General features: G+C 56.8%; 3 protein-coding genes and 1 long non-coding RNA gene across 14 annotated transcripts in view; 2 read left to right on the forward strand and 2 right to left on the reverse strand.

The window, feature by feature from the left end:
* The first annotated feature begins 276 nt into the window (after positions 1-276).
* Positions 277-8,657, forward strand: FDPS (farnesyl diphosphate synthase). Of its 4 annotated transcripts, none has more exons than XM_088799653.1 (11): positions 296-418; positions 1,224-1,436; positions 1,534-1,675; positions 2,752-2,892; positions 6,040-6,120; positions 6,239-6,361; positions 6,704-6,792; positions 6,880-6,952; positions 7,551-7,628; positions 7,707-7,841; positions 8,209-8,657. In XM_088799653.1, the coding sequence occupies exons 2-11, from the start codon at positions 1,243-1,245 to the stop codon at positions 8,407-8,409; spliced, it is 1,257 nt and encodes a 418-aa protein (XP_088655779.1). In that variant the 5' UTR covers positions 296-418; positions 1,224-1,242; the 3' UTR covers positions 8,410-8,657. The 4 variants fall into 4 exon arrangements, with proteins under 4 accessions (XP_074174982.2, XP_074174983.2, XP_088655779.1 ...); XM_074318880.2 differs by having other exon boundaries at positions 297-418; positions 1,513-1,675; XM_074318881.2 differs by lacking the exon at positions 1,224-1,436 and having other exon boundaries at positions 277-418; positions 1,513-1,675.
* Positions 5,336-12,151, reverse strand: LOC109434674 (uncharacterized). Of its 2 annotated transcripts, none has more exons than XR_012491751.2 (2): positions 12,036-12,151; positions 5,336-7,287 (listed from the first exon to the last, which is right to left on the reverse strand). It is a non-coding gene; the product is annotated as an uncharacterized LOC109434674 (long non-coding RNA). The 2 variants fall into 2 exon arrangements; XR_016021789.1 differs by lacking the exon at positions 12,036-12,151 and adding an exon at positions 11,556-11,660.
* On the forward strand, positions 9,191-17,792 carry RUSC1 (RUN and SH3 domain containing 1). 4 transcript variants are annotated; one of them, XM_074318862.2, is made up of 11 exons: positions 9,191-9,342; positions 9,987-11,439; positions 11,706-12,116; positions 13,103-13,201; positions 13,369-13,445; positions 13,553-13,727; positions 13,806-13,911; positions 14,097-14,143; positions 14,699-15,248; positions 15,788-15,916; positions 17,124-17,792. In XM_074318862.2, the coding sequence occupies exons 2-11, from the start codon at positions 10,074-10,076 to the stop codon at positions 17,290-17,292; spliced, it is 3,129 nt and encodes a 1,042-aa protein (XP_074174963.2). In that variant the 5' UTR covers positions 9,191-9,342; positions 9,987-10,073; the 3' UTR covers positions 17,293-17,792. The 4 variants fall into 4 exon arrangements, with proteins under 4 accessions (XP_074174963.2, XP_088655773.1, XP_074174962.2 ...); XM_074318861.2 differs by having other exon boundaries at positions 9,198-9,350; XM_088799647.1 differs by lacking the exons at positions 15,788-15,916; positions 17,124-17,792 and adding an exon at positions 15,564-15,775 and having other exon boundaries at positions 9,197-9,350.
* Positions 17,793-20,028: 2,236 nt separating this feature from the next.
* ASH1L (ASH1 like histone lysine methyltransferase) overlaps positions 20,029-25,511 on the reverse strand; it is a 142,512-nt gene continuing 137,029 nt past the window's right edge. For all 4 annotated transcript variants that reach the window (XM_074318857.2, XM_074318858.2, XM_074318859.2 and 1 more), the window contains 3 exons: positions 23,845-23,885; positions 22,728-23,029; positions 20,029-22,426 (listed from right to left, as the gene is read on the reverse strand). In XM_074318857.2, the coding sequence (XP_074174958.2) occupies positions 22,335-22,426; positions 22,728-23,029; positions 23,845-23,885 (435 nt within the window). In that variant the 3' untranslated portion in view covers positions 20,029-22,334. The remainder of the gene's footprint in view (positions 22,427-22,727; positions 23,030-23,844; positions 23,886-25,511) is intronic.

Below are 25,511 nucleotides of genomic sequence, written 5' to 3' on the forward strand. Positions count from 1 at the left end.
GTAGTAACATTCAGGAGCACAGAAGCTGTACCAGAGCAGACGTCATTCGCAGCGGCAGCTTCCAATCTCTGACTACGTACCGCCCCCAGGCCCACTCCGCCTGCGTTCAGCCGGGTCCTTGCTAGTCTTTTGGCCTTGGGCGCAGCCCTTCTATTGGTTGTTCGTTAAAAGGCCCCATGCTCTTACGAGGGGAAGCAGCCAATCAGCGTGGCTTGGTCCCACCCAGCCGGTCTACGCTAGATCGTGTCAGCGCGGTCCCTCGCGCAGCATGCCGGGAATTGTAGTCTAATGACGCATTTCCTCCAACAGTGAAAAAGGATCTTGAACTACTAGACCCAGGGAGCTGAGCTGAGCGCGGGCACAGCTTTTAGAACTAGTTCGCCAACCATCTGGACTGAGAACCGGCATCCGGGAGCAGGTGAGAGGGCTGAGGGCTGGGATGGGAGGCCGGGTACAGAGACTCGGCCTTACCTTTGTCGTCATACTTTGAGGCACAGGCCCGGTGTGTTGTGTCGGACTTCCCCGGTTTTGGGGGCCTGTGGGCCCGATTGACTGAGCCTCTGGATGTGTGGAGACGCCCGAAGCCTGTCGTGCTTTCCTGGCACCCCCAATATGCCCAGACCTGGGTTGCTCTCCTGCTGCGACCCCTCCTCACTCGCCTGTTGCTCGGGGCCGTGTCCGCAGCCCCAGGGCTCCCCTTGGGGCTCGGGATGCCCAGTCTCAGAACCCAGGCCACATGGCCGTAGCACCAGGGGTGCTGGCTCCAATTCTTCTCTTCTTGGGGCATCTCAGCCTGGACCCCTCTCCCGCCTACCAGGCAGACCTGGGTTCCAGATTTAGCGCCGCCGCTGCCGACGTATTTTCCCACCTCCCAGACCTCACACCGATCTCTGAAATAGGGTGACTTCCTTCCCCTAGTCCTGAGGTTCTTCACTCTGGACCTTTCCAGCTGTGCCCCGGAACCTGGGGGAAGGAGCCGAGAGAGGAGTAATTTCAGAGGCTCCCTGGAGGAGGAGTTGACAGTTGAGGATAAAATTAGGTGGCATTGAGTCTCAGTCACTCAGTCATACTTTTTGTTCCCTGCGGGTCCTTTCTGTTAATTCCCCGAAGAATTAGGGGAATTAATTCCAGAAGAGGGCGTGGCCAGGGCCCGGAAGTCAAAGGTTGGGGGGTGACCCGGGGAGCTGCCACCTTGTACCTGCCTTTGGTGCTTGCCCCTGCAGTGCTCGGTGCCTCCTCCCTATGCCACCCCCCATGATGCCCCTGTCCCGCTGGCTGAGATCTGTGGGGGTCTTCCTGCTGCCAGCCCCCAGCTGGGTGCCCCTGGAGAGGTGGCTGGGTCCCCTTCGGCGGCCCTCCCTGGTGTACAGGGGCTCAGTCCTGGGGGCCTGGCACAGTGGCCGCTGCTGGTGCCAAGCGTGGACAGAGGAGCCTCGGTGAGTGTAGTGGGTGCGAGGGGTCTTGGGGAGGCAGCGGCTGATCAGATTTCTGATTTGTCCCCCTTCTCCTCAGAGCACTTTACTCCTCCCTCAGAATGAATGGAGACCAGAAATTGGATGTTTATGGCCAAGCAAAGGAGAAGTTCCTCCAGCACTTCCCCCAGATTATCAAGGTGCTGACTGAAGATGACGTGAAATGTTCAGACGCGGACGACGCTATCGCCCGACTCCGGGAGGTGAGGGATGTGCCATCTGAGTGAACCTTCGCTCACTGTATGTGTGGGATCCAGCTGTGGTGTTGGGGGGACGTTGGACAGGCGTGGGGGCAGGCTTTTACCTGAGTGACTCCAGGTCAGCTGTGGAGGGGCCTGTGCCATCATTCCTGGCGGGTCATCCAAACTGCTTTGCATGGGCGGCTGCCCCTGGGCCTGAAGATCCTGAAGCTCTGAGTTTTTGATTTGGTGGAGAAAGGAAGTCATCAGGTGCTACGTCGGCAGGGACCAGGGATGAAGGCGGTCTGAGGGGCCTCAGCGAAGCGTGCGCGTACCGTCAGAGACCCCGCTCTGGGACAGGCACTGTTGCCGGGGTACTTACGTTGCCTAATACTTGGCTTCTTTTGGAGCGTCTACTAATTCTTTTTATAAATGCTGTCTCCTTTGCCTGAGGGGAACCAAGGAAAAGGAGGAGATTTGTCTACACTGGGATGGAGATTAAAAGGAGTCTTCCCAGTGAGTTAGATCAGATTGTCAGCAGAGCAGCAGACGTAAAATGAGGGGCCCCAGCAGGAGATACCATGGGGGGAGTGGGGTTGGGTCCCCCAATCCGGGTCCCCTGCAAGCTCTCTCCTGACTAACTTTGGGGGCGGAGCTTGTCTTTAATGCAGTGAGGGAGGCTTTTCATTTGCAGAAAGGTTGAACTGTGGGTAGGAGGAAGTGGCTGGGAAAGGGGGTCTGGGTTGTGAGGTTAAGTCTGGGGGAGGTGAGGATGGGGCTGGCACCAGAGGACGACAGACCTGAGCATGCCAGCCACTCTCACAGCGAACACAGTGCTCCCAGGTTCAATCCCTGCCCTGGGCTTGGGAGTGGGTTTTCATGTTGCACTATTGTTTGCTGAGGACTACAGTGAATTTACAGAGAGAGCCTGGGGCTAGGGACCTCCTCTAGCTGTGTTCCATGACTTGGGGGAAGTAACCAAGAGAGGAGCAATTCTGGAGGCTCCCTGGAGGAGGAGTTGCGGTTGGAAGTAGGAGAGGGAAGGACGAGACGCTGCTCTGTGGACACTGATGGCCTGTACCTCTGCCCTTGCCCCCCAGGTCCTGGAGTACAATGTCCTCGGAGGCAAGTACCAGCGGGGTTTGACGGTGCTGGTAACACTTCAGGCGCTGGTGGAGCCGAAAGAGCTGGATGCTGACAGCTTTCAGCGGGCCCTGACTGTGGGCTGGTGTGTGGAACTGGTGAGAGAGGTGGGGAAAGGGCCGGAGGAGAGCTTTCCTGGTGGGGGTGCCCTGGGTGGGAACAGGAGGGATGGGCCTGAAACCCGTTTCTGGGTTATTTGTGTTTCTGTGCCTCTTGTGTGCTGCGGCCGAATTTATAGTGAATTACCTACGGGCTAACAGACACTCTTGCCAGTAGGTACATATTTCACCTGCAGGCTTCCTGCGGGCCAGGGCCTTGGAACTGGGCGTAGAGGTGTCACCTCTCCTCTGAGCAAAGGGACATAGTTCTTCCAGAAGATTATTCTAGAGCAGAGATGGGAAACAAGCAGCCCACTGAGTTGGTGGCCTGGCCTCAAGCTTTCATTAGTGACAGAGGCAGTGAGTCCTGGGAGGGTGCCATGCCCTGAAGCGTGGCAATGCGCCACTCAGGATTTGGTGGATGATGGGTGGTACTGAGGTGCCTCGCCCAGGAAAGGTGCCACTGGCTCCGGAGGGAGTGGTGACGAGACCAGAGGGAGCAGCACAGTCCTGCTGGAGCTGGTAGAGCTGTCTGTCCCGTGGGTGTGGAAAATTCCAGACGGGCTTGTGACATGGGGCTGGAGAATGGGGATTTGCCTCCAAGGAGATAAAGGGACGGTGGCATCCCTGAGAGACAGGGCCCCGGGGGACAGAGGGTCCCTGTAGGAATCAGGAGGGGCTGAGATGCCCATAAACATGGAGGCGACAGGGGAAGAAGGAAGGAAGGGTGGAGGAGGAGCAGAGCTGCGCGGCCATGGAAAGGGAGACCTGGAGGGCCAGCAGCTCACCTGCAGAGTCAGTTGTCAACCCTGCCGGCACCTGGGTCACCTGGGAACCGTGTTTGTTTTAGGAAAACACGGCTGGAATGCTATCACATCTCCCAGGGGCCACTTCAGCTGTCCACCGTCGTTTTTCCTTGGGCGATTTTAGTTCTAATCTCTGCTTCTATTGTCTTTCTCCTTCTGCCTCATCTCCTTCCACCTCTTATTTTTTCTGTTTCAGCCTTTACCTCCTAAAAACACGGATATTTGCCTTATTTGCCTATATAACCACCTTCCCTTTATCACATCTGCCTTAGGCTGTGTGGACTGCTGCAACAAAATACCGGGGACTGGGTGGTTTGTAAACAACAGAAATTTGGTTCTCACAGTTCTGGAGGCTGGGACGTCCAAGGTCAAGGCACCAGCCTGGGGGGGGTGAGGGCCGGCTTTCTGGTTCAGAGCTGGCACCTGCTCGCTGTGTCTTCTTGTGATGGGTGTGGCCAGGCAGCTCTGTGGGGTCTCTGTTTACAAAGACCGGAATCCCAGGCCCTGATGGGTTAGCTCAGTGGGTTAGAGTGTGGTGCTGGTAGCACCAAGGTTGCCGATTCGATCCCCACACGGGCCACTCCTTAAGTGAGCTGCACCCTCCTTAAAAAAAGAAAAAAAGACTCGAATGCCTTCACGAAGGTTCCATTGTCATGACCCGTCCCCTCCCCCAGGCCCCGTCTCCCAGTGCCATCATCCTGGATGGGCAGGATTCCAACATACGAATTTCGGGGGATCCATTCAGACCATAGCAACATCCAAAATGTTTAACACTGATACAGTTTTATCTAATGTGTAGTCTGTATTTAAATATTCCTAATGCCCCCAAAATGTACATTACAGGTAGTTTCTTTTTTAACATCCAGGATCAAATCACGATGCAGTGTATTTGGTAGTTTTTCTTCCATCTTTAATCTAGAATAGTCCCTCCATCATAATTGGCCTTTTTTTTTGAAGTCTAGGCCAGTAGTTTGGTAGAGTGGCTCGTAACCCAGTCTGGATTTGTCTATTTCCTCATGATAACAGTCAGGCTAACCATTTGGGACGGATGGGACACAGGTAGTGTGCTGTTTCCCAGTACCCCCTACTATGGCACATACCTGAGAAGACTTAGAACACGAAAACCCTAGAGAGTTCTCACTTAATTGATCGGGGGTGGGACCTGGGCACTGGTGTTTTTTTAAAGTTCCCCTAATAAATTGTGCAGTTGGGTCAGAATCACTGCTGGGGGACAGAGGAGATTGAGGGGGGCCGTAGCGTGGGGGCCCTTTGGAGAGAGTCGTGGTTGGGGGGTGCTGGTTGAAAGCATCGGTGGCTTCAGAGGGACCCTGTCACTCCAAACACGATGTAAATAAAGCACGTGCCCCCTGTGGGAAGCCCAGGCCCCACGTCAAGGGGCGGGAAGAGGTCGAGGTGCAGATGGAGCCTCCATCGCCAAGCACTTGGCCTGGGACGATGGGCACGGCCCTTTTTCTTCACCTGAGCCCCTGGGCCATGTTAGGTGCCTCCTCTGAGCAGCACAGACCCACCAGAGCGCACACATCAGGACGGGGTGAAGATGTAAAAACCATGTCTTGAAAAGCTGTTTTAAGGAGCCAGAATCTATAGCCTGACAGCAAGAAGCACCGTGGGGAACGTGACGGCATTTCGTTTATTTATTGGCTGAGCATTTATGACACAGCCACTCTGGGACGAGCGCTGTGCCAGCTCTGGGAACTCCCCTGCCTCCAAGGAGCCCAGTCTAGTGGCGAAACCAGCACGTTCAGGGGCCTTCCCGGGGCTGGCGCTCGGAGTGGGAGAGCTTTCTGGGGTTCAGGAGGCTCAAGAGCCACGGCTGAAAGTCACCAGGAGTCACTCATGAGTTCAGTCCCATTAGACCTGCAACCCCAGGTGAGCTTCCTGAAGGGGGCTTTGCTCCTGGCCGTTGACGTGGGAACAGCCCTTTGTCTCAGAAGTCATGCAAAGTCAGGTTGTACGAAGAAATCTTACTGTAAGCATCATTGATGTTTTTGGCAAGAGTCCAGCAGGTGAAGCAGTTCCGTCGCCTCCCTGATGCCAGGGGCCATCTAAGGCTGCTTGTCTGGAGATGTCACAGGTCTGTCGTAGTCTCTTAGTCTGAAAACAGGTGTTTCAGTCTCATTTATAGTCGGGAAGTGTGAGCCCAAGAGGTCACATAACTGGCCGAAGTCCCACAGCCCAGAAGGAGCCCTCGGCCTCCCCACTCTGACCTTCCTTCCCTGCTTAGTGATTCTGGAGGACCAGCCGTGTGGCTGGTGGCCGGGACGGGGCAGTGTGACCAAGGGCCCCGAGGGCCGCATTCCACTGTTCCTTCTCTCCCTAGCTCCAAGCCTTCTTCTTAGTGTCAGACGACATCATGGATGCGTCCCTCACCCGACGGGGGAAGAGCTGCTGGTATCGGAAGGTAACGCGGCTCAGGAACAGGCCACAGGGAGGTGGGCACAGCCTGTCGAGGTGTCCAGTGACAGGCTCTTGGTCAGTCTGGGCTGAGCCTGCCTGCTTTCCTCCTCTCTGCCCGACAGCCAGGCATAGGTCTGGATGCCGTGAATGACGCGATTCTTCTAGAAGCATGTATCTACCGACTGCTGAAGTTTTACTGCCGGGAGCAGCCCTATTACCTGAACCTGATCGAGCTCTTCCTGCAGGTGGGGCTGCAGACCAGGGCGCCAGCCTGGCCACGCCGTAGCCTTGCCCCCTGCAGGCCAGCCGTCCTCTTCTAGCTGGGTTCAGGGTATAGGAGGCCGCGGCCTGCCCGGAAGAGGAAGACCGCAAGGGAGTTGGTGAGGGTGGGAGTGGTGGTGGCCATCGCAGGGTGCTCTCCCTGTGTGACTGGCGGGAGTGCTAACCGGCTGCATGTGTGAAGGAATATGGGCCTTGAGTTGGGGTGCGCTCTCACTGTTGTCAGCTGCTGTGGGGTGTGGGCCCCAGGATTTCAGGGCTCCCCAGCCCTGGAGACAGCCCGGCTCATAGGCCATCCTCCTCCTTAGAGTTGCTATCAGACTGAGCTTGGACAGACTCTGGACCTGATCACGGCCCCCCAGGGCAATGTGGATCTCAGCAGATTCACTGAAAAGAGGTGAGGGACAGTGGGAACCGCACCTGCGCGGTGAGGGGGCTCCAGTGAGCCTTCCCCTTCTGAGGAGTCTGTGCTCCCCCTACTCAGGTACAAATCTATCGTCAAGTACAAGACAGCTTTCTACTCCTTCTACCTCCCTGTCGCTGCAGCCATGTACATGGTGAGTGCCCCACCCCTCGCTGCCCACTCAGGTGGGCGCCGAGCACGGAACTTCAGACAGTGGTGCCCCCACTGGTGGCGGTGCCTTGAGCAAGTTGGGGATTCTCTGAGTCTGTTTCCTCAGCCGTAAGAGGATAGAATCCCCACCTCACAGGATTGTTGTAAAGGTTCCTTGAGGCATGTGGTATGAAAGTGGTCGGCCCATCACAGGGGAACAAGAAAGCCTCCATCTGCCTGTGGACAGGAGTCGGGAGGAGAGAATTCAGGCGGCATTCACGGGCGGCAGTGGTATTCATGGCCTTCCCTGCCCTTGCTGCTCCAACTTTCCTTTTCATCCTGAAAGAAGTTGGAGGGAGCAAAGAGGTTAGGAAGAAGGATCAGTATGACCCAGGGACATCCTCGTGAAAGAAGACAGTCTGAGGGCACGCACAGCGGCTTAGTCCCTGCTATGATGTCTCGGAAGGCCTAGCTGAAAGTGGGTGGGGTAGAGGTTGGAGCATGAGGAGGCCGGGGTGTCTGAAAGGAGAGGGGAGAAGATTTGGGGGCTGCACAGGAAGGCGAAGGCAGCTCTGGTGACCCCTCGCCTCCCCCCTCGCCAGGCGGGCATCGACGGGGAGAGGGAGCACAGCAGTGCCAAGAAGATCCTGCTGGAGATGGGCGAGTTCTTTCAGGTTCAGGTAAGAAGGCGCGGGGCACTGGCTCTCCTCCCCCCCTGCCCCGGAGCCTCTTCACCCCCTTTTCTGCTCCCTGCCCAGGATGACTACCTCGACCTCTTTGGGGACCCCAGTGTGACGGGCAAGATTGGCACTGACATCCAGGACAACAAATGCAGCTGGCTGGTGGTGCAGTGTCTGCTCCGGGCGTCCCCTGTGCAGCAGCAGATCCTGAGGGTACTGGAGGGAAGGCTGTGGGTCCCGAGCGGACGGGAAAGGCGATGGGCTCTGGTTCTCACCCATGGGACATTTGTCAGCATCAGCACTTCCATCTCGTCACAACTTGAGTGTGTGTGCACGTGCTACAGGCACCCAGTGACGGCGGGAGGGCAGCAATACAGCCAGGACACAGTGACCTGGCCCCAAATGTCAACAGTGCCTGGGTCCAGAGACCCTGGGGAGAGGAAGCGGAGGGCTGAGCACGGATGGGGCAGAGGACGTTCAGGATCGGAGACACTGACGTTGTGAATCGGAGGGGCGCGGTGGGGGCCTGGGGGTGCTGCGGGAAGGCTCAGCCCGTCTTCCTGCCCCCAACCCTTTGCAGGAGAATTACGGGCAGAAGGAGGCCCAGAAGGTGGCCCAGGTGAAGGCGCTGTACGAGGAAATGGACCTGCCAGCCGTGTTCGCGCAGTATGAGCAGGACAGTTACGACCGCCTGGTGGCTCTCATCGAGCAGTGTGCCTCGCCCCTGCCCCCGGCCATCTTCCTGAGGCTAGCACAGAAGATCTACAAGCGGAAAAAGTGAACGGCTGCCAGCCGGGGAGCGGGCGCTCAATCAGCTAGTCAGTCTGCTGACCTTCCATAGGCTCTCGGGAACTGACATGTACTGACTCGAGTTTTAGCTCTGGCTAATTGATAGAAACAAGAGTTACGTTCCCACGACATGTTTCTGGTCAAAAAAAACCAAAACACCAAACTTCTAAATAAAGACCCAAGACACTTCTAGTATTAAACACTGAAATAAACGTGAGCTACACACTCATTTAAGAAAAATGACTAAAAGCAAGATTATTTTCCAACCTGCTTAATCCTGTTTGGGGTCGTGGGGGTGGTGGGAGCCGACCCTGGACAGGACATCCTCGCAAGGCTCGCTCACACCCATACCCACACCCATTCGGGACAATGTACACACCTATGCAGTGTCACCTAACTGCGCATCTTTGGGATGTGGGAGGAAACCGGAGTCCCCGGAAAAAACCCACAGACGGGGAGGACGTGCCAACTCCACACAGCGGACCCAGGCCGAACGGGTTTTTTTCCTCAATGGCATAGGAAGCGAGGGTGGATGGACCGTGTCGTCCCAGGTCTCGCTACATTAACCTTGAGGCTCTTACTGTCTGTACCAGCCAGGGGTGCAGCTCTGGCCAGTGGTTAGGGCGGGGGTGGGGGAGGGCGGCCGCACGGAAGCCAGGACTGCTGGCCTTGCCTTCCACATCCCTGAGGACATCCCCAGAACTGCTAGATGGGCCTGAGTGGGTGACACAAGCAAGACGTCAAGTGCTGGGGCTGGGTCAGAGCCACGCCCCGCCCATGCGTGAAGGGGCGCGGCTGCGCAGCGCGGTGGGTTGTCCTACTGCCCCTCCCCTCCGGTCTGTGCGGAGACCTGCGGGGACCAGGGACCAGCGGGTCCGGGGGAGCCAGAGGAGTCCAAGGCCGGAGCGGTTGCAGGAGGACCGCGGTGAGGAGGTCGGCCTGGGGGTGTAAATGAATGGATCGGGAATGCGGGGTGGGGCAAGAGGGAGTCGTAAAAATGAATAGGGGTGGGGTGGTGGCTGGGTGATGGACAAGTGCGGAGAGAATGGACCGACACACGGGGGTTCCAGCAGGGTGTAGGCGCACCTCGCGGGTAGGCTGGAGCCCTGCGGGGTCTGTGCGGGCAGGTCTGACAAGCTGACTGCTGCTCGGTCCGTTCCCCCACGCCAAACCCTTTCCTGCGTTAAGCCCCGGACGCGCCTCCCGTCCGCCCAGCTTTTCAGAGCATCTGGGCGGGGCCTCCCTTGGCCGTTTCCTCTGGGAGTGATTGCGGCAGAGAGGACCCGGGGTCCATTCTGGGCCGCATCCTTTTTCAAGCCCCCACACTTCCACGGAGATCCAGAGCGCAGCCGCACTCTCTGATCCTCCCCGCCCCATTCCCGGGGGGTTACATTCGACTTCACCTGCAAACACTGCAGAGGAAACTAAAGGCCAGTGGATGGCCATTTGCATCTCATTTGAATATTTCCCAAAGCAGACTTCCCAGGCGAGCTCCAGCCGTCAGTCACCTCGGTGTCCTTCCCGCCTACGCACCCTCACTGGCTGGGGTTCACCATCCCTGTCTTCTAGGTCTGCATCGGGCGGTTGCCAGGTAGGCGGATGTGAGAGGCCCGGTGTTCCTGATTCTCTAGAGGCCTCCCCGTCGCCGCCAGCACCATGCTGTCCCCTCAGAGGGCTTTGCTCTGCAACCTCAACCACATCCACCTCCAGCATGTGTCTCTGGGTCTTCATTTGTCCCGTCGTCCTGAGCTACGTGAGGGGCCCTTGAGCACATCCCCACTCCCAGGGGACACCGGGGGCAAGGAGAGGCGGGGTCCCTGCAGCGGGACCCTGGTGGACGCCAATTCCAACAGCCCAGCCGTGCCCTGCCGATGCTGCCAGGACCACGGGCCCGGCCTGGAAACCCGGCAGGACCCAGCACAGGAGGAAGAGGGGGCTGCCTCTCCCTCGGACCCGGGCTGCTCGTCTTCTCTCAGCTCCTGCTCAGATCTCAGCCCTGACGAGTCCCCCATCTCAGTCTACTCGCGGGACCTCCCTGGCGACCAAGATGTCCACCCGCAGCCTAGCATCATCCCCCTGGAGCAGGGCTCCCCACTGGCTTCCGCAGGCCCTGGCGCCTGCTCTCCCGACAGCTTCTGCTGTTCTCCTGATTCCTGCTCCGGGGCTTCCTCCGCACCCGGCCCTGGCCTGGACTCCAACTGCAACGCACTGACCACCGGCCAGGACCTCCCTTCTCCAGGGCTAGAGGAAGAGGATGAGGGTGAGGAGCAGGACCTCCCTACCGCTGAGCTCCCGGAGGTGGATGACGGGAAGATCGATGCTGGGAAAACCGAACCCAGTTGGAAAATCAACCCCATTTGGAAAATTGACACAGAGAAAACTGAAGCTGGCTGGCAAATCACCGACAACAATAACTCTGGTTGGAAAATCAATGCGAATATTAACTCTAGTTGGAAAACTGAACCTGGAAAATTCGACCCCGGATGGAAAACCAACGCAGGAATATCTGCTTCTGGCTTGAAAACAGATGCAGGGAAAATTGATGGGGGATGGAGAAGTGACGTCAACCAGGAGCCGGTGCCCCACCGGACAATCACGTCCTTCCACGAGCTGGCCCAGAAGCGCAAGCGGGGCCCGGGGCTGCCCCTCGTGCCACAGGCCAAGAAAGACCGCAGTGACTGGCTCATCGTCTTCTCGCCCGACACCGAGCAGCCCCCCACCGGGTCGCTGGGCGGCTCTCCGGCGCCTCCCCGGGAAGTCACCACCTTCAAGGAACTTCGGTCCCGAAGCCGGGCCCCGCCCCCGCCCCTCCCGCCCCGAGACCCCCCAGCTGGCTGGGCCTTGGTCCCGCCCCGGCCCCCACCCCCGCCCGTCCCTCCCCGGAGGAAGAAGAACCGACCCGGGCTGCAGCCCATAGCCGAGGGGCAGCCGGAGGAGGGGAGGGCGGTCAGCCCCGCGGCTGGCGAGGAGGCCCCGGCCGCGAAGGAGCCGGACGAGCCCGGCGCGCAGGCCGGCCTGGAGGGTAAGAGGCCGCCGGAGGAAGCCAGAGAAGGGCCGGGCTTCGGCCTCGCCCATGCCTCCAAAGCTTCCTCCCGTCTCCCCTCCATTCTGTGTTACCCATCCTCCCCGTCCCCTTACCAGGGAGCGCTCCGGGAAAGGGAAACCGGGGGGGTCGTTGGGTTACGGGACTAACTCTTTGCTCCCTCTTTCTCCCGCCCCTCCTTGCCTGGCTGCCGGTCCCGCTGCCCTCCTTCCCCTCCGCACCTGCCCCGCCAATCCCGCCTGCAGCCCGTCCCCTCCTGCTCCCTCGGCCCCTGGTTTTCCGGTTCTCGGCCGACGGGCGCCCCCTGTTGGAGGGTGGGGGCGCGGGCTCAGCTGGGTCTCTGCTCCTGGCGCCTCTGGCCGGCTGGCCCGGGGCCGGGCTGCGGCTGCTGGGGGCGCCGAGTCCCCCAGAGAAGCAGCTGCTGCCTGTCCGCCTGTCCCCAGTGGGAGCCTATTCGCCTCCGGCTCGGGGGGCCCTGCCCTGCCTGGCCAGCCCCGAACTGGCACTGCTGCTGTCCCCGCTGTTTCCCAGAAGTAGCACCTTCCCTGCCGCGGCTCCCCCATCCCGCCAGGTACCTGCCCCCACGCTGCCACCGCCACCTCGTCCGCCGAAGGCCCCTCGCCGGACCAGGAGCCCACCGCCTCCGCCCAGGCTACGTAAGACGGACACGGGCCGGCCCCGCAGGCCACGCCCCAGGCGGCCGCCCCACCCACTCCTAAGCCCCGCCCAGGCCGCTGCTTCAGTTTTTCCCCCGGGGTTACCCGGCTCGGCCCCGCCCTTTGACCCCGGGCCGATTCCTAGCAAGTTCATTGGTTCTGGGGAGTCTGGCCAGGTTCCTGTGTTGGGGGAAGGTTGCCCCTCTCCTTCGAGGCCCGGGCGTAGTGGAAGTGGGCTTGTGCAGCTTCCATACTGAGTTTAAGGGGGGTTCCAGCAAGTCCATTGTTAGGGACCTTGGGTCGCACAGTCTGTGGATTCCCTGACCAGTGCAGTTACGGCCTGGCGCCCACCTTGCTCGGGAAGCTCCCCGGGCGCCTTGGCCCAAGGGGTCCTGGTCACGCCTTCCCCGTGAGGCCAGCCCCACGTGGGCTGCGGAGACAGCCTCCGCCAAATGCTGGCGGAAGACCCGGGTTTCCCCTTCCCGGCGCCTTCCAGCCTCCCAGTCCTTGGGTCTCCTCTCCTTCCCTCTCTCCTCCCATTCCCGTCTGTCTGTCTTTCCATTGGTCGGGTCTCCCCACGTGCACCCTGGGTCTCCGCGGGCTGGACGAGGGCCTGGAGCGGGCGCAGGGTGCCCCTCCTTTCCGTCGGCCTGTCATCTGCCGCCCTACAGGCCCTAATCGGGCGGGCGGGCGGGCGGGAGGTGAGCGCGGCTGTCCCCGCGCCAGGACTTCCGGGATCGTGGAGGTGGGAGCGCGGCCCTAAGGGAATGGGAACGGGGAAGGGGCGGCGAGTGCAGGGATCTGAGCAGGATTTCACTCCGGGGACCCGGGTCGACCTGCCCCGTGCTCTACCCAGCCCTGCGTCCCCTCTCCCAAGACTCTTCAAGGGCGGGGGCGCTGTGGACTCGCTGGAGGTGACCTGTGCGGAAGCCTGGAGTCCTGGGGTAACCCTTGGTAAGTGTCATCGCGTTCTTCCCTTCCTCCAGTCCGTAGTTCCTGGTCTTTCGCCGGTGTCCCCGGGGCCCAGCGACTGTGGATGGCAGAAGCCCAGAGTGGGACTGGCCAGCTGCAGGAGCAGAAAAAAGGTAGGACCTCCTGCCTCTTGACCCCTGGCTTCAGAATCATCTGCCCTCACCTCCCTCGGCCCTCCTTTCTCATGGTCAGATGGCATGAACCGTCTCGCCAAGTCCCTTGGGTGTGCCCCGAGGGACAGGGGGCTTTGACACGTCTTCCTTCCCTGCCCGGCTCCCAGGTCTTCTGATAGCTGTGAGCGCCTCAGTGGATAAAATCATCTCGCACTTTGGGGCGGCCCGGAACTTGGTTCAAAAGGTGAACGCGGCTGTGGGAGGGTTTTGGGGAGTGAGGAGAGGAATGTAGCCCCGGGATGGGGGAGGCTGGCGGTATCTCTGGACCCACACCCACTGTGCTGCCTCCAGGCCCAGTTGGGGGACAGCCGGCTGAGCCCAGATGTGGGGCACCTGGTGCTGACCACCCTCTGTCCGGCCCTTCACGCCCTGGTGGCCGACGGGCTGAAGCCTTTCAAGAAGGACCTCATCACTGGGCAGCGCAGGAGCAGTCCCTGGAGCGTGGTGGAGGCATCGGTGAAGCCAGGTGAAGGGCGCGAGTGTGACGGCAGGGACAGCCACTGGGGCAGGGCTGGGGCCTGGCTGACAGCACCCGTGTCCCCAGGCTCCAGCACCCGGTCCCTTGGAACCCTGTATAACCAGGTCAGCCGTCTGGCCCCGCTGACCAGCAGCCGGAGCCGCTTCCATGCCTTCATTCTGGGCCTTCTCAAGTGAGTGGCCGTCCTTCTGGCGCCCCTCCCACAGCCTGGAGACGGCAGGGGTACGGTGGGTGGGACACAGTAGTGGTGCCCCGTGTTCCCAGGGAAGGCCGCTCCTCTTGCAGTCTCATCTGCCGTTCTGCCCAGAGAGGGCTGGAGTCCTCCCCCCCTGAACCTGTTTCCTCCTTTCCCCCCAGCACTAAGCAGTTGGAGCTGTGGTTTTCCAGCCTCCAGGAAGATGCAGGTTAGAGGCTCAAATGGGAGAGGATGGGGTTGCTAGGCTACGAGGGAGGAGGGAACGGGATCCGTTCTGCCGGGCCCCACTGAGGCCAGAATGATCTTAATCCGCGTCTCAGATCTTCTTACTCTTCTGCTTCAAACTCAAGGAGTCTCGTAGCCCAGAGGGGGAAAGACCCAAGTCCTCACTGTAACCTCCAGGTCTCCGTTTTCTGGCCTCCGCCTCCTTCCCCTGCCCCAAGTCTGGGCCTGTCCCTGGTCCTGCCAGTCCTCCCTCCACCTAGAACAGGCCCCTCCTGCCCCCTCATTTCTTTCATTCATCCCTGGGGTTCTCCTTCACTGAGGCTCCACCCCCTTTCTGCTCCCATGACCCTCAAGGCCACTTCCAATCACTCAGTTTGTTGTCACCACTTGTTCCACGTGTGCCTCCCGCTCGGCCTTGGTTCTTCGTGGGTAGGGATGTGTCTGCGTGTCCCCACCATGTCCCTGTCCGCCCCAGTGCCCTGCACAGGCCTGGGTGGGCAGGCGCAGGGCGGGGCTGATGCTGGTGGCTCTCCCCCAGGCCTGCTGTCCCTCCTGTACCTGCCCACCGGATTCTTCGCCCTGGCCCGGGGCGGCTGCCCTTCGCTGTCCACAGAGCTGCTGCTGCTGCTGCAGCCATTGTCGGTGCTCACCTTCCACCTGGACCTGCTCTTTGAGCACCACCACCAGCTGCCCCCCGGCCCGCCGCCGGCCCCTGCTCCCCCGGGCGCGCCCCCAGCCCTGCAGCAGACTGTGCAAGCAATGCTGCACTGGGGGGGCCGGCTGGCCCAGAGCCTTCGTGGGGCTTCTGGGGCGACCCCTCCAGGCCCTTCAGCTCCCTCAAGTTCCCCCACGCCAGGCGGCTGGTGGGAGCAGCTGACCCAGGCCTCCCGGGTCTACGCTTCTGGGGGCTCCGAGGGCTTCTCCCTTCCCCGCTGGGGATCCAGGCGGCCCGGGACTGCGGCTGAGGGCGCCCAGGAGAGAGCGCAGCCCGCGGAGGACGTGGCACCAGGCAGAGGCGTATGGCTGGGGAGACTGTTTGGAGCGCCTGGGGGCCCCACAGAATCGGCAGGTGGAGCTCTGAAGTCCAGGTAACGGGATTCTTGGCCCTTCCATGACCTCTTGACTCCCTCCCAGAGCCCCCAGCGATCCTACTGTGAAACTCCACAGGGGTCCTTCAGGTCGGAGGTTGGCAGTGTTTTCCTACCGCGATGAGCTAAAAATGGCTCCATTCTGAAGTGGTTACATTTGAATGGTTAAGTAGGTACCTAGGTGACGGCTGTCCATTTTGGCCCTCAGCCAAAAAAACCACTATGTGTCCCTTCGGGAGAAAGAAATGTGCCCAGCACTCTGCTCTGGGGTCTGACGCAGCTTCAGGCGCTGCAGGGAGCCTCTGGATCTCACAGGTTCCTTTGTGATTGCCGGTGTTGTAGACCTTTGTCGTCACCTCCCTAATCACCCTAAAGCCACCTGGGTCCCACAGCCGCTGCTCGCTGCTCGGCAGTGACCAACTCCTGACTTCTTCTGAGCCACGGTTAGGCCCCTCAGCCTCGTCCTTCCTCCAAAGCCCTGGGCTCTTGGGCTCTTTTTCTGGAGGTGGGGTGACCTGTGACCATGTCCTTTCCTCCAGGAGACCATCTAGCTGGCTGCCTCCCACAGTGAGTGTGTTGGCTCTGGTGAAGTGGGGGGCACCTCCCGAGACTTCCTGTTCTCCTGAGGAGCTCGAGACCTCAGCACCCAGCACGCTGCAGACCCACACGTAAGGAGGGTCCGGGTGTGCGTGTGGGAGCGTGCGCGCGTGCGCAGGGGAGGGCTGTGCCATCAGCAGTGCTTAGTTTGCATTCCATCTTTGCTGTCTCTTGGTGTGACAGTCATCTCTGAGCCTTCGTTTCTCTCTGTACCGAGGGTAATTTATGCCTTTGTTATGGTTGTTGTAAGACTAAGCACAATGTTAGAAAAGCATGTGGCCCGGGGCGTGGACGAGCATGTGCCCACATGCGTGCCCTCAAGGCTTGGGCTTCCCTTTAGTGGGGTGTCCTACTTTGGCACCAGGGGCTGCTCCTACTCTGGGGTCTGGCTTCCTTTGGTTTCTCCGTCCACGGAATTAGGCTTCTCGATTTATCTTTTATTTGGCAATACGTCCAAGCACTATGTGCCAAGCATTCTGCGAGGGGAGGGGTGCCCCAGCCTTCAGGAAGTGTGTGGTCCAGTGAAGTTACCAGTGAGGAAACCAGCCATGCAAATTCTGTGGTCAAGACTCTGGGAGAGGAAGGCTGAGTCCTTTGGGGCCGTGGAGACACGGCTTCTGAGTCCCCCAGGTTTGGGGACTCAGGGAAGGCCCAGTGATGGTGTGGGGTGTACATGTAGCAGAATGAACAGAATGTGAAAGCGGAGGCCAGGTGTGCTAAGGGGGTACTGGGGGTGCACAGCTGCTTGTGGCTGGAGGGGAGGCAGCTGGCAGTGGTGAGTGGGTGGCCAGAAGCTCCAGTGGGCAAGGTACGAGCCTGGACTTCACCGAGGCAGTGGGAGCCACTGGGGAGCTTAGCCTCGGAAGGACCACTGGCTGCTGTGTGCAGGGAGGGAGCCTGCAATTCAGGAAGAGCAGCTGGATCCTATGCAGGGGTTCAGAGGACAAGCAGGTGGCGACCGACTGGATTTGCTGGGAGCAGCTGGGTGGCAGGTGGCAAGTGCTGTCTGCCAGCACAGAGGGCACAGGCAGGAATGGTTTGCAGGCCGTCATGTAGTTTGCTCACGTTGAACTGAAGTCCGTAGACGTGTAAACCGTGTCAGGTAAGCAGCAGGCTGGAGCTCGGGAGCGCAGGGGCCCCGAGAATCGCCTGTGGGTAGATGGTCCCCTGAGCCCATCAGTGTTCCCCGAGCTGAACCGAAAGGGACGCGCCACACTGTGGGAGGCACAGCTGGCACCCAGCGCACTTCATCGCAGCCTCCCCCTCTGGCTCCCACAGGGCAGTCCGCACGCTCTGTGACCACTCGGCCGCAGGACCTGACCAGCTGAGCTTCCGGCGTGGGGAAGTACTGCGTGTCCTCGCCACGGTGGATGAGGACTGGCTGCGCTGCGGGCGGGATGGGGCGGAGGGGCTGGTGCCCGTGGGGTACACCTCGCTTGTTCTCTAGGCCCGGGACCCTCCGCTCCTGCGCCTGTCTCCCTCCTGTCACCCGGGAATGGAATGGCCTCTGCACACTAACCCGTGTAAACCGATCATCCCAGAAGCATTCTCCCGGGTGTCACCAAGTGACACTTGCCTCCCATATCCGTTTCTGCTGATATGTAAAATAAATCTGCCTCTTCCCGCCCGTGCCCTTCCAAGTATATCAGAGGAATTTCCCTCCATGCCATCTTGCCTCTTCCCCATCTGCATAAGGGAACGTCCCTTCCTCCCTGCACAGCGGCCGTCCAGCCCCCTCTCCCTTCTTGGTGTGTAAGTGGACGCTGCCAGTACAGTGGACGCCTCTTCTTACAATGAAGGGCCAGCTGTGACCCCCCCATCCCATGTCGCCTAATGTATTTATTGTGTCCTCGTGTTGTATCAGGTGCTGAAGTCCAGACACCCCTGGTGGGTGTCCTGTGGTGGTCGGCCTCCTTCCTCCTGTCGCAATAAAGTGTGGGAGTTGAATGCGTGTGTGTCACTGTTGGTTTCCGGACAGGCTGTGGGATAGAGGAGGGAGACCCCCTTATGGAAGCCCAGGTCAGTCCTTACTGTTCCCTGAGGGCTGACGTGCCCTGACGGTGCCTGACTCTCAGAGGTGCCCCTCCGTCTGTCCCGTGACTTGATTGCTTCGTTGTGACTGATATGGCAGGCGCCTGAGTAAATGCGGGACAGCGGGGAGACTTAGATCGCCCCTGAATTGTACTCCTCAGATCTGGGGTGATGGGGAGGATGAAAGGGTTGCAAGAAGTGACACATTGTTTTCCTACTTCACATCAGCATGGGGCGGTGACAGGATCTCAGAAGCACAATAACCTGACATCCATTACTGTTAGGAGTTAATGAGCCTCCTTTGCGTCTTGTGAAAGGGGAGTAGCTCAGGTACTCTGGGGTTCAGGATGGGCTGGATGTCACGATGGGCGAGAGGACAATCGCCCAGGCCCGAAGCTGTGGTTACAACCAGGCAACTGGACGGCTGGGGAAGCTGAGAGCCGAGGTGACACGGGGGATCCCTGGTCTTTTCCCTGGCCTCTGGAACGTGGTTGGAGAGGGCAGTGGCTGGTGACAGGAGAGGGAAACAGGCTTAGGCAAAGCTTTCTAAGTACCCAGGAGCAGGCTTGGTGAGACGCAAATGACTCACACGTTGGCATTTTCTCACTGCTTGGACCCCGTTCCTGGCCAGTTCGCATCTTTCACCTGCTCCTTGCGCTCCTTTGCGTCTTGTGCTTGGCTGCCCTTGGTTTGCATCTCAGTTGTTTTCCGGGGTGACGCTTCTCCACTGGGCTCTGACAGCACCTGGAGTCCTAGGTAGTCTTAGCGGTTGGACTGCTCCAGCTTGGGACGCTTCTTTAACTGCAATTACTACTGCAAAAGAAGTTGCATTTTATAAAGTCCGAAGGTATGACAGACAGTACATAGGGAAGACTTCCATACTTGGGGACCAGTGTTGATCTGGGGGGCCTGTGATATCTCCAGTTGCAGAAATTTCACACTGACAGCTTTTATTTTCCATGATTCTACCTGCCCTCTCCATTTTCTGACTCCTGTGCCCAGTACTTGGTTTTAGAGTGGGTCTTCCTACTCCACGAGTCCTGAGCTCAGTGCTGTCAGAGCATCAGGGAGGCCTGGTGACACCTGCCGTCAGCGCCTGGTGGCCTGAGGGCTGGGCAGCAGGTAAGAGCACAGTGGGACCTCCTTGCAGAGCGTCAGGAAACAGACCAAACATTGATCCAAAATTCAATTTAGTATTCTATTACTATCATATATTATCTAGAACAGAACAGCTGTAGTAGGTCCTGAAGTTTAAAAAAATTCCAGGGAAAAACCAAATGAAGAAACATTAACGTCTAAGGGACTGTCCTGCAGTCGCGAGACTGTTGTCAGCTGGGGGACCTCAGGAGTGCGGATGGCACCCCTGCAGCCGGCCATCCTGGTGCTTCCGTGCAGCTGTTTTGCAGCTGAACTCGAGCCTACGCGTGGGACCCACAGCAGGCAGCACTCCGTAGGGCTCTAGGCTTTGGGCAGGAGTGGACTGACCCTCCCGCTGGCAGGACCACGCTGTGGTGACTCCTGCCACTTTGCTGTCTGCAGATGAACATGACAATTCTGAACTTCTCCAACACCAGTGACGAGGCGAGCTGGGCAAGCTGCCTAACTAACCCCCCTGAGCGTGTTTCTACTCCCACAAAATGGGAGTAACTACAGAGGGCTAGTAGGAGGATTAACTCACGAGCTGCATGGTCTTGGGCAAGCGGCCTCACCTCTCCGTTGCTTCAGTTTCCTCGTCTATAAAACTGGGTTTTGGTACCGACCTAAAAGGGCTGCTCTGAAGATTGAGCAGATAAATGAACACACGTCAACTGCTTACGATGGACAGTAAGATGGTAGGCTAAAAAATGTGGCTGGAAGTGATTCCTGTCACCCTCAGAGGTTGTTAATGAGCATTACATGATGCTGTGTGTGTGTGCAAGGGACAGAGATGGACACAGCGTTATGCCGACTGCGAGTGGGCCCAGACTGGAAAGGTCCCAGTACTGAGGAAACGGCTTCATCCGGCGGGAACCAGCGGCGAGGGTGCCCGTGTCGGGCCCACGAGGCTGATGATATGGTTTTAAAAAGATCTCTTTGGAAACAGGATGGAGAAGATACTGGAAGATAAATGGAGGCTAGGAAAGAGGAAAAAAATAGCAAGCTCACCACTCTGTAGTTAGGAAAAGTTTTTTCCATTTAATACTAGACTTTCAAGGATTGAGATGCAAGCTTTTTATGCAATTACATCCAATGTTAAAATTGGTAATACATAATTTACAAAGATTAACATCAAAACAATCATCTATTTAGATATGCTTTTGTAAAAAGGAAATATATTAGCAGCATTTATATTTTCCGCAATCACACAGCCTACAGACATGCAGACTAACTGTAACTATTTGCAGTGATGTAGTGCTTTGCCCCGCATTTCAAACACCAAAACCCACCTGGCAGCTAGGGGGTTCTTTTTATTTCGTTATTATAAAATAACCGAAAAATAAAAAAAGGCATTAATTTCTACACCAGTAAGAAAAAACAAGTTTTTGCACTTACCTAACATTTGATTGTCTAAAAAACATTTCAGTTTTTAGTCTTTCAACAAAAGAAAGATAAAATGACAGAGCGTAGTGTCTTTTGCTTCTGTTTTCGCATTTTACAAAGTTTTTTTTCTTTTTTCTTTTTTTGTCTTTTTTAAAACTTTAGTGTTTAACACTATTAAAGGAAATATTGAATTTTAAACTCTTTCTTGTCACTTTCCTGCTTTTGACTAAAAGGAGACCCCCAAAGTGCCCCTATCCCCACCTCCCTCCCACCTGGCTCCCTGAAATGAAAACCAAAAGAAACCACTCAAATGGGCTTGGACATGCGCTTTCCCAGCTCCACACGTGAGCATCTGATACCCAGGCCTCTCAGTAACGTACAGTGCTTCTCTACAGTAAGAAAATACTCCAAACTATTTTCTTAATTCTCTTTTTTCTTTAATAAAATATTTATTCTGCTTTTTCTCTGCTCAAGGGGACCTCTGGCATCCCCGGTCTTTTTTTTTTTTTTTTTTTTTTTTCCCTCAAGATTGACACAGAAAGGAGAAAAAGAAAAAGATTCAATGGAATGGAAGGTGGTCAATGTTTCTACCTAAACAAGTCAGAGCGTCGTCATCATAAGGGAAAATGTACAATCAGGACAGCATTGGTCCGGTATTAGAAAAAAGTAATGGGGACCTGTTTACTACTGTATTGCTTACTAATCACGCAGCAGATATATATATATACATATATATATGTACATACATATATATATATACACACACAACTTGGCACATTTAAAAACCATCTTTTCTCTTATAAGAACATCTAAAACGTATATGCATATGTATGTCTGAGAGGACAACAAAGCAAAGCTTTTTAAATTTTATTTTTAAAGAGACAGTATTGTCTGGTAACTTCTGGTCAAGAGAATGGGAAGGAAGGAAACACCCTGATCTCTCTCCTGATGATGAAGCCAACAGGAGGGTGAGGAGAGATGGAACTGGGGTGAGGGGAACACTGTCTCTTTTAAGAGATGGACACTGAAAACTGTACAATTAAAATAAGAGTAGTGTTTTCAACTGATAATCTACACTCACAACAAATACTCTGATAGGTGAATACTGTTCAACAGTTCATGTAGTGACTTTTGTTTGGCGGGGGTTAGAGTTCATTTTTATGTAGCTTTTAAAATGCGTTTCTTTTGGAATGAATCTCCATTCGCACAGCACAGCAGACACACAAACCACAGCGCGTAAACCGCACATGTGCTGGCGGGGGCCTGGCCTTCACGCTAGAAAGAACACGCTGGGCAGGTTCTGAAGGTTCACACCGAGACAGTCCCGGAAGCACGGGTCCTGCTGACTGGGGGGCCCCTGCCCCCCCCTCACTGGGGCAGAGGCGGGGCAGGCAGCACACCCATGGGCTTGAGGTGGCTACTCCTGTTTGACTTTGAGCTGGCTGAGCAAGGACAGAGGGACCTCCTGGTCGGGGATCTGGGCAGAGGCCCAGCTACTGTTTCTGTCCTCGGTGTCCGGGAGCTCTTGGAGCCCACCGAGAACAGATGCGGGAGGGGCGGGCGGCCTGGGTCTATCCCTGTGGACTGAGTTACACCTGGGTATAGGAAGCAGTGCCTTTGGGATCAGGGGTGACAGGGAGGGGCAGGTGCTGGGGGAGCCAAAAGGTTTTGGTCCCCTAACGTGCTCTCCCTCGTCCCTGCATTGTTAACCCTCAGGGTAAAGAGCTGGAGAGGAAAACAAGTTCAGCCGACCGGGTTAGACAGACCCTCCTCTTCCTCTCCACTAGCTCCGAGGTTTACTAAGTACCTAATGTCAACGACATGGCCCCATGCCCCTGCTGGACGGACCTGCCCGCCCCTGTCTGCACGCAGAGAACAGGAGGCAGGACCACCAGCTCCTCTGGATCCCAGACGCTTGAGGTGCTCGCTCCTTGCGGTTCACTTCCGAAAGCTGTTTTCTGGGATAAACAGAGTGCGCCTTCGCAGTTTCCTGCCGGATCCCTCCTCCAGCAAGTAGGTCACGTCGATTGCTGAAAACAGAACCAAGGAGGCGCATCAAACAGCACCCGCCCACTCCGTTTCAGATGTGAGTGAGCTCTGAGGAGAGCCCAGGAGTTCAACGGCTCCTTTTCGGGCCTCAAAGCCCAGCTCTCACACGCTGTCCTCTAGGGAAGGGACCCTCTCGCCACCCCAGTTTCATGCCCGTGAAAGAATTCTATCTTTCTTAGGAGACTTTCCATTCTGGGCAAGGAGTCAGAAGTGGTTCTTTTTCATTCCCTCTTCCCTAACTTCCCATTTCTCTCAAACCCTAGATGTTAGCCTGATTCTTACCATTTTTTCCAGGGATTTTGTCAAGGAGACCGAGCAAGATCTGGTTGAGTCGTTCCCGCTGGTTTTGCCGCCGTTCCTCGGGGGTACAGGCTGCCTGGGGTTCTTGACTACTCTCGTCTGGCTTTTTCTCGGCCTCGCGGCCATCGGCACCGGCCCCGTCCTGCTCGGGCTCCTCCAGGCTGGGCATCTCTGCGGCAGCCTGCTCCTGGCTGGCCAGGACCTCTTCGATCAAGGGCAGGGCGTCATCCTCCTGGCCCAGGTCCTTTAGGGGTGGCTTTGAGCGCTCGGACTTCCAGGATGATCTGCCAGAAGGATACACGATTTCAGAGTAAGGCCGAGCAGGGCACTTGGGCACGGAAGGGGGTGAAGGGGAGAGACCTCAGATGGCTTGAGACCCGGGGTTCGCTGCCAGAGCCTTGGGTCAAAGGTAAGAAACTTGGCTCTGGTCTTCACTTCATTATCTTTTGAGCAAATCACTGCCTTTCTCTGAAATTTAATTTCTATTTGTAAAATTCCATTTTTCTCCTTTCTTTCAGGAATCCAACAAGTTGACAAAACATAACCGAGTGGGTGAAACTGCTCAGCTAGTTCTGACGGCTTCGTGAGTACAGAGAAACATGGCACAGCCTGCGGATACCCATGGACCAACTACAGTAAGAACGTAAATGGAGTTTTTACTTTTCCTGAATCTCTCGTCACGCCTGTTATCCAGTATTTTTCCCGCATGTAAGCTATCAATGAAGAAAAGCCTTCAGTGTTTTCTCCAAAAATACCCCTTTTATGTACAACACACACCCAAATAGAAATGAAGAGCCCAAGTGCTCAGCTGACACTGCATTTCTAGCTACGTCTGCTCCTTGACGAAGGGCCCAGGAGCTGACACAGCCTGGGGTAAAGGGAAAGCTGGCAGAAATCTAAGAGAGAGACCTTTCTGGGTCTGCCGAGCATCTGTTCCAAACCCTTTTCTATCTCTAATCCTTGCTAACCTCCCTCCCTGCCCTTTCTGGTGGCTACAGTGGGCTACTCTGCCAGGGACCCCCAATCCTCGGGGTTGGGCCCAGCGGGTCGGTGGTGGTGCTGGCTCCATTCAGGGCTCCTCACACCCCACAGGACTCACCGCCCTCCGTTCCTCTTGTAGTTGTCTGGGACGTAGTGAGGCTGCGGAGAAGAGAAGAAGAGGTAAGTGTCCTGCGGGGCTGACAAAGCTGGAGCAGGGGACCTGGGCCCCCCAGGCTAAGGGGGGCGGGTGGTCAAGGAGGAGGAGAGCAGGGCTGAGCCCTGACAAGTGGGTGACTGTCAAGTCAGGAGTTCAGCACTTCTAGTAATCTGCAGGCCACGGCGCTGCTTTGAATGTGTAAGCCTGAAGTGACAGTGACACTGGCTCATAACTCTTCTTGCCCCACCCCAGTGCTGAAGGACTCATAGTTGGGGTCTCAAAGCTAATCAGGGAGCAGCTGACTGAGCAAGAAGACCAGAGGAGTCTAGTTGACAGGCAGGGCTGGCTGCTGGGCAGAAAGAATCTAGTTTAGAAAAATCCGAAAATAATTGGAAAACTAGGGACACAAAGGTTTGGTTTCTGGTCGGACTATTTCTAAGCCTTCCAGGATGACAGCTACGACAGGCCCACTAAAAGAAGCCTCAAGGATGCAGAAGCCAGTCCTGGCTTCCATTACAGCAAACGGATGGGCCGCGAAAAGCTTTATGGAAAGGCACAAAACAACAGGAGAAGTACGTTCACAACAAGTTGAGAAAAGCACACACAGGAAAAAGGCTGATAATGAAACGTTAACAGAGGTTATTTCCCGGGTAGTGGGGTAATACAGCCATGTGCCGCTTAATGGTGGGAAATGTGTCATTGGGAGCTTTGGTCACCGTGCGAACATAGAGGCCCTCACACACACCCAGGTGGCGTAACCTGCTGCACACCCAGGCCATGCCTGCGGTGTGGCCTATTGCTCCCGGGCTACAAGCCTGTACAGCAGGTCACTGTACTAATACTGTAGGCAAGCGGAACACAATGGTGAGTAGTTGTGTGTCTAAGCGTAGAAAAGCTACAGTAAAGCTACGTTATAAAATAGAACGGCACACCTGGACAGGGCACTCCCCACGGACGGAACCTGCAGGACCGGAAGCTGCTCTGGGGGTCAGTGAGGGAGTAGGGAGCGGGTGTGACGGCCTGGGCCGACTGTAACTACTGCAGACTGTACCCACACAGTACACAGGCTACACTACATTTACAAAACAACACGTGATGTGTGAGGCTGCTGCTGGCGTGACACAGCACGCTGTTTCTGCAAACTTGCTTTCTATAAGTAGAAAGAGTACAGTCTAAAATGATTAAAAAGTATAGTGTAGTAAACACATAAACCAGTGACACTTGTTCATTACCAAGTAGTACGTGCTGTACATGACTGTGTGTGCTGTACTTTATACAACAGGCAGCGCGTAGGTCTGTCTGCACAGCGTCACCAGGCACGTGTCAGGACGGGTACACGGTCACTGGGCGACAGGAAGTTTCCAGCTGCAGGACAGTCTTATGGGAGCACCGTTGTTATGTGCTGCATGACTGTACACAAGCTTTCTTAATGCTTCTGTACCCTTCAAATGGTATATGATGATGTCTTACATTTTAAATCCAGGAACGAAAAGAAAAAGCAGTGAACTATTCTCACCAAAGGTTTTTCAAGGTTCTTGCTAGCATTGTACTTGCTTTTTAAAATTATGGTGTGAAAACCAAAACCAAACACTGTAGTATGGGGCTCCAGGGCAAAGACTATAGAGGTG

The sequence above is a fragment of the Rhinolophus sinicus genome, chromosome 7, assembly GCF_057876585.1.
Source record: "Rhinolophus sinicus isolate RSI-liver-muscle chromosome 7, RSI-T2T, whole genome shotgun sequence".
NCBI lineage: Eukaryota > Metazoa > Chordata > Mammalia > Chiroptera > Rhinolophidae > Rhinolophus > Rhinolophus sinicus.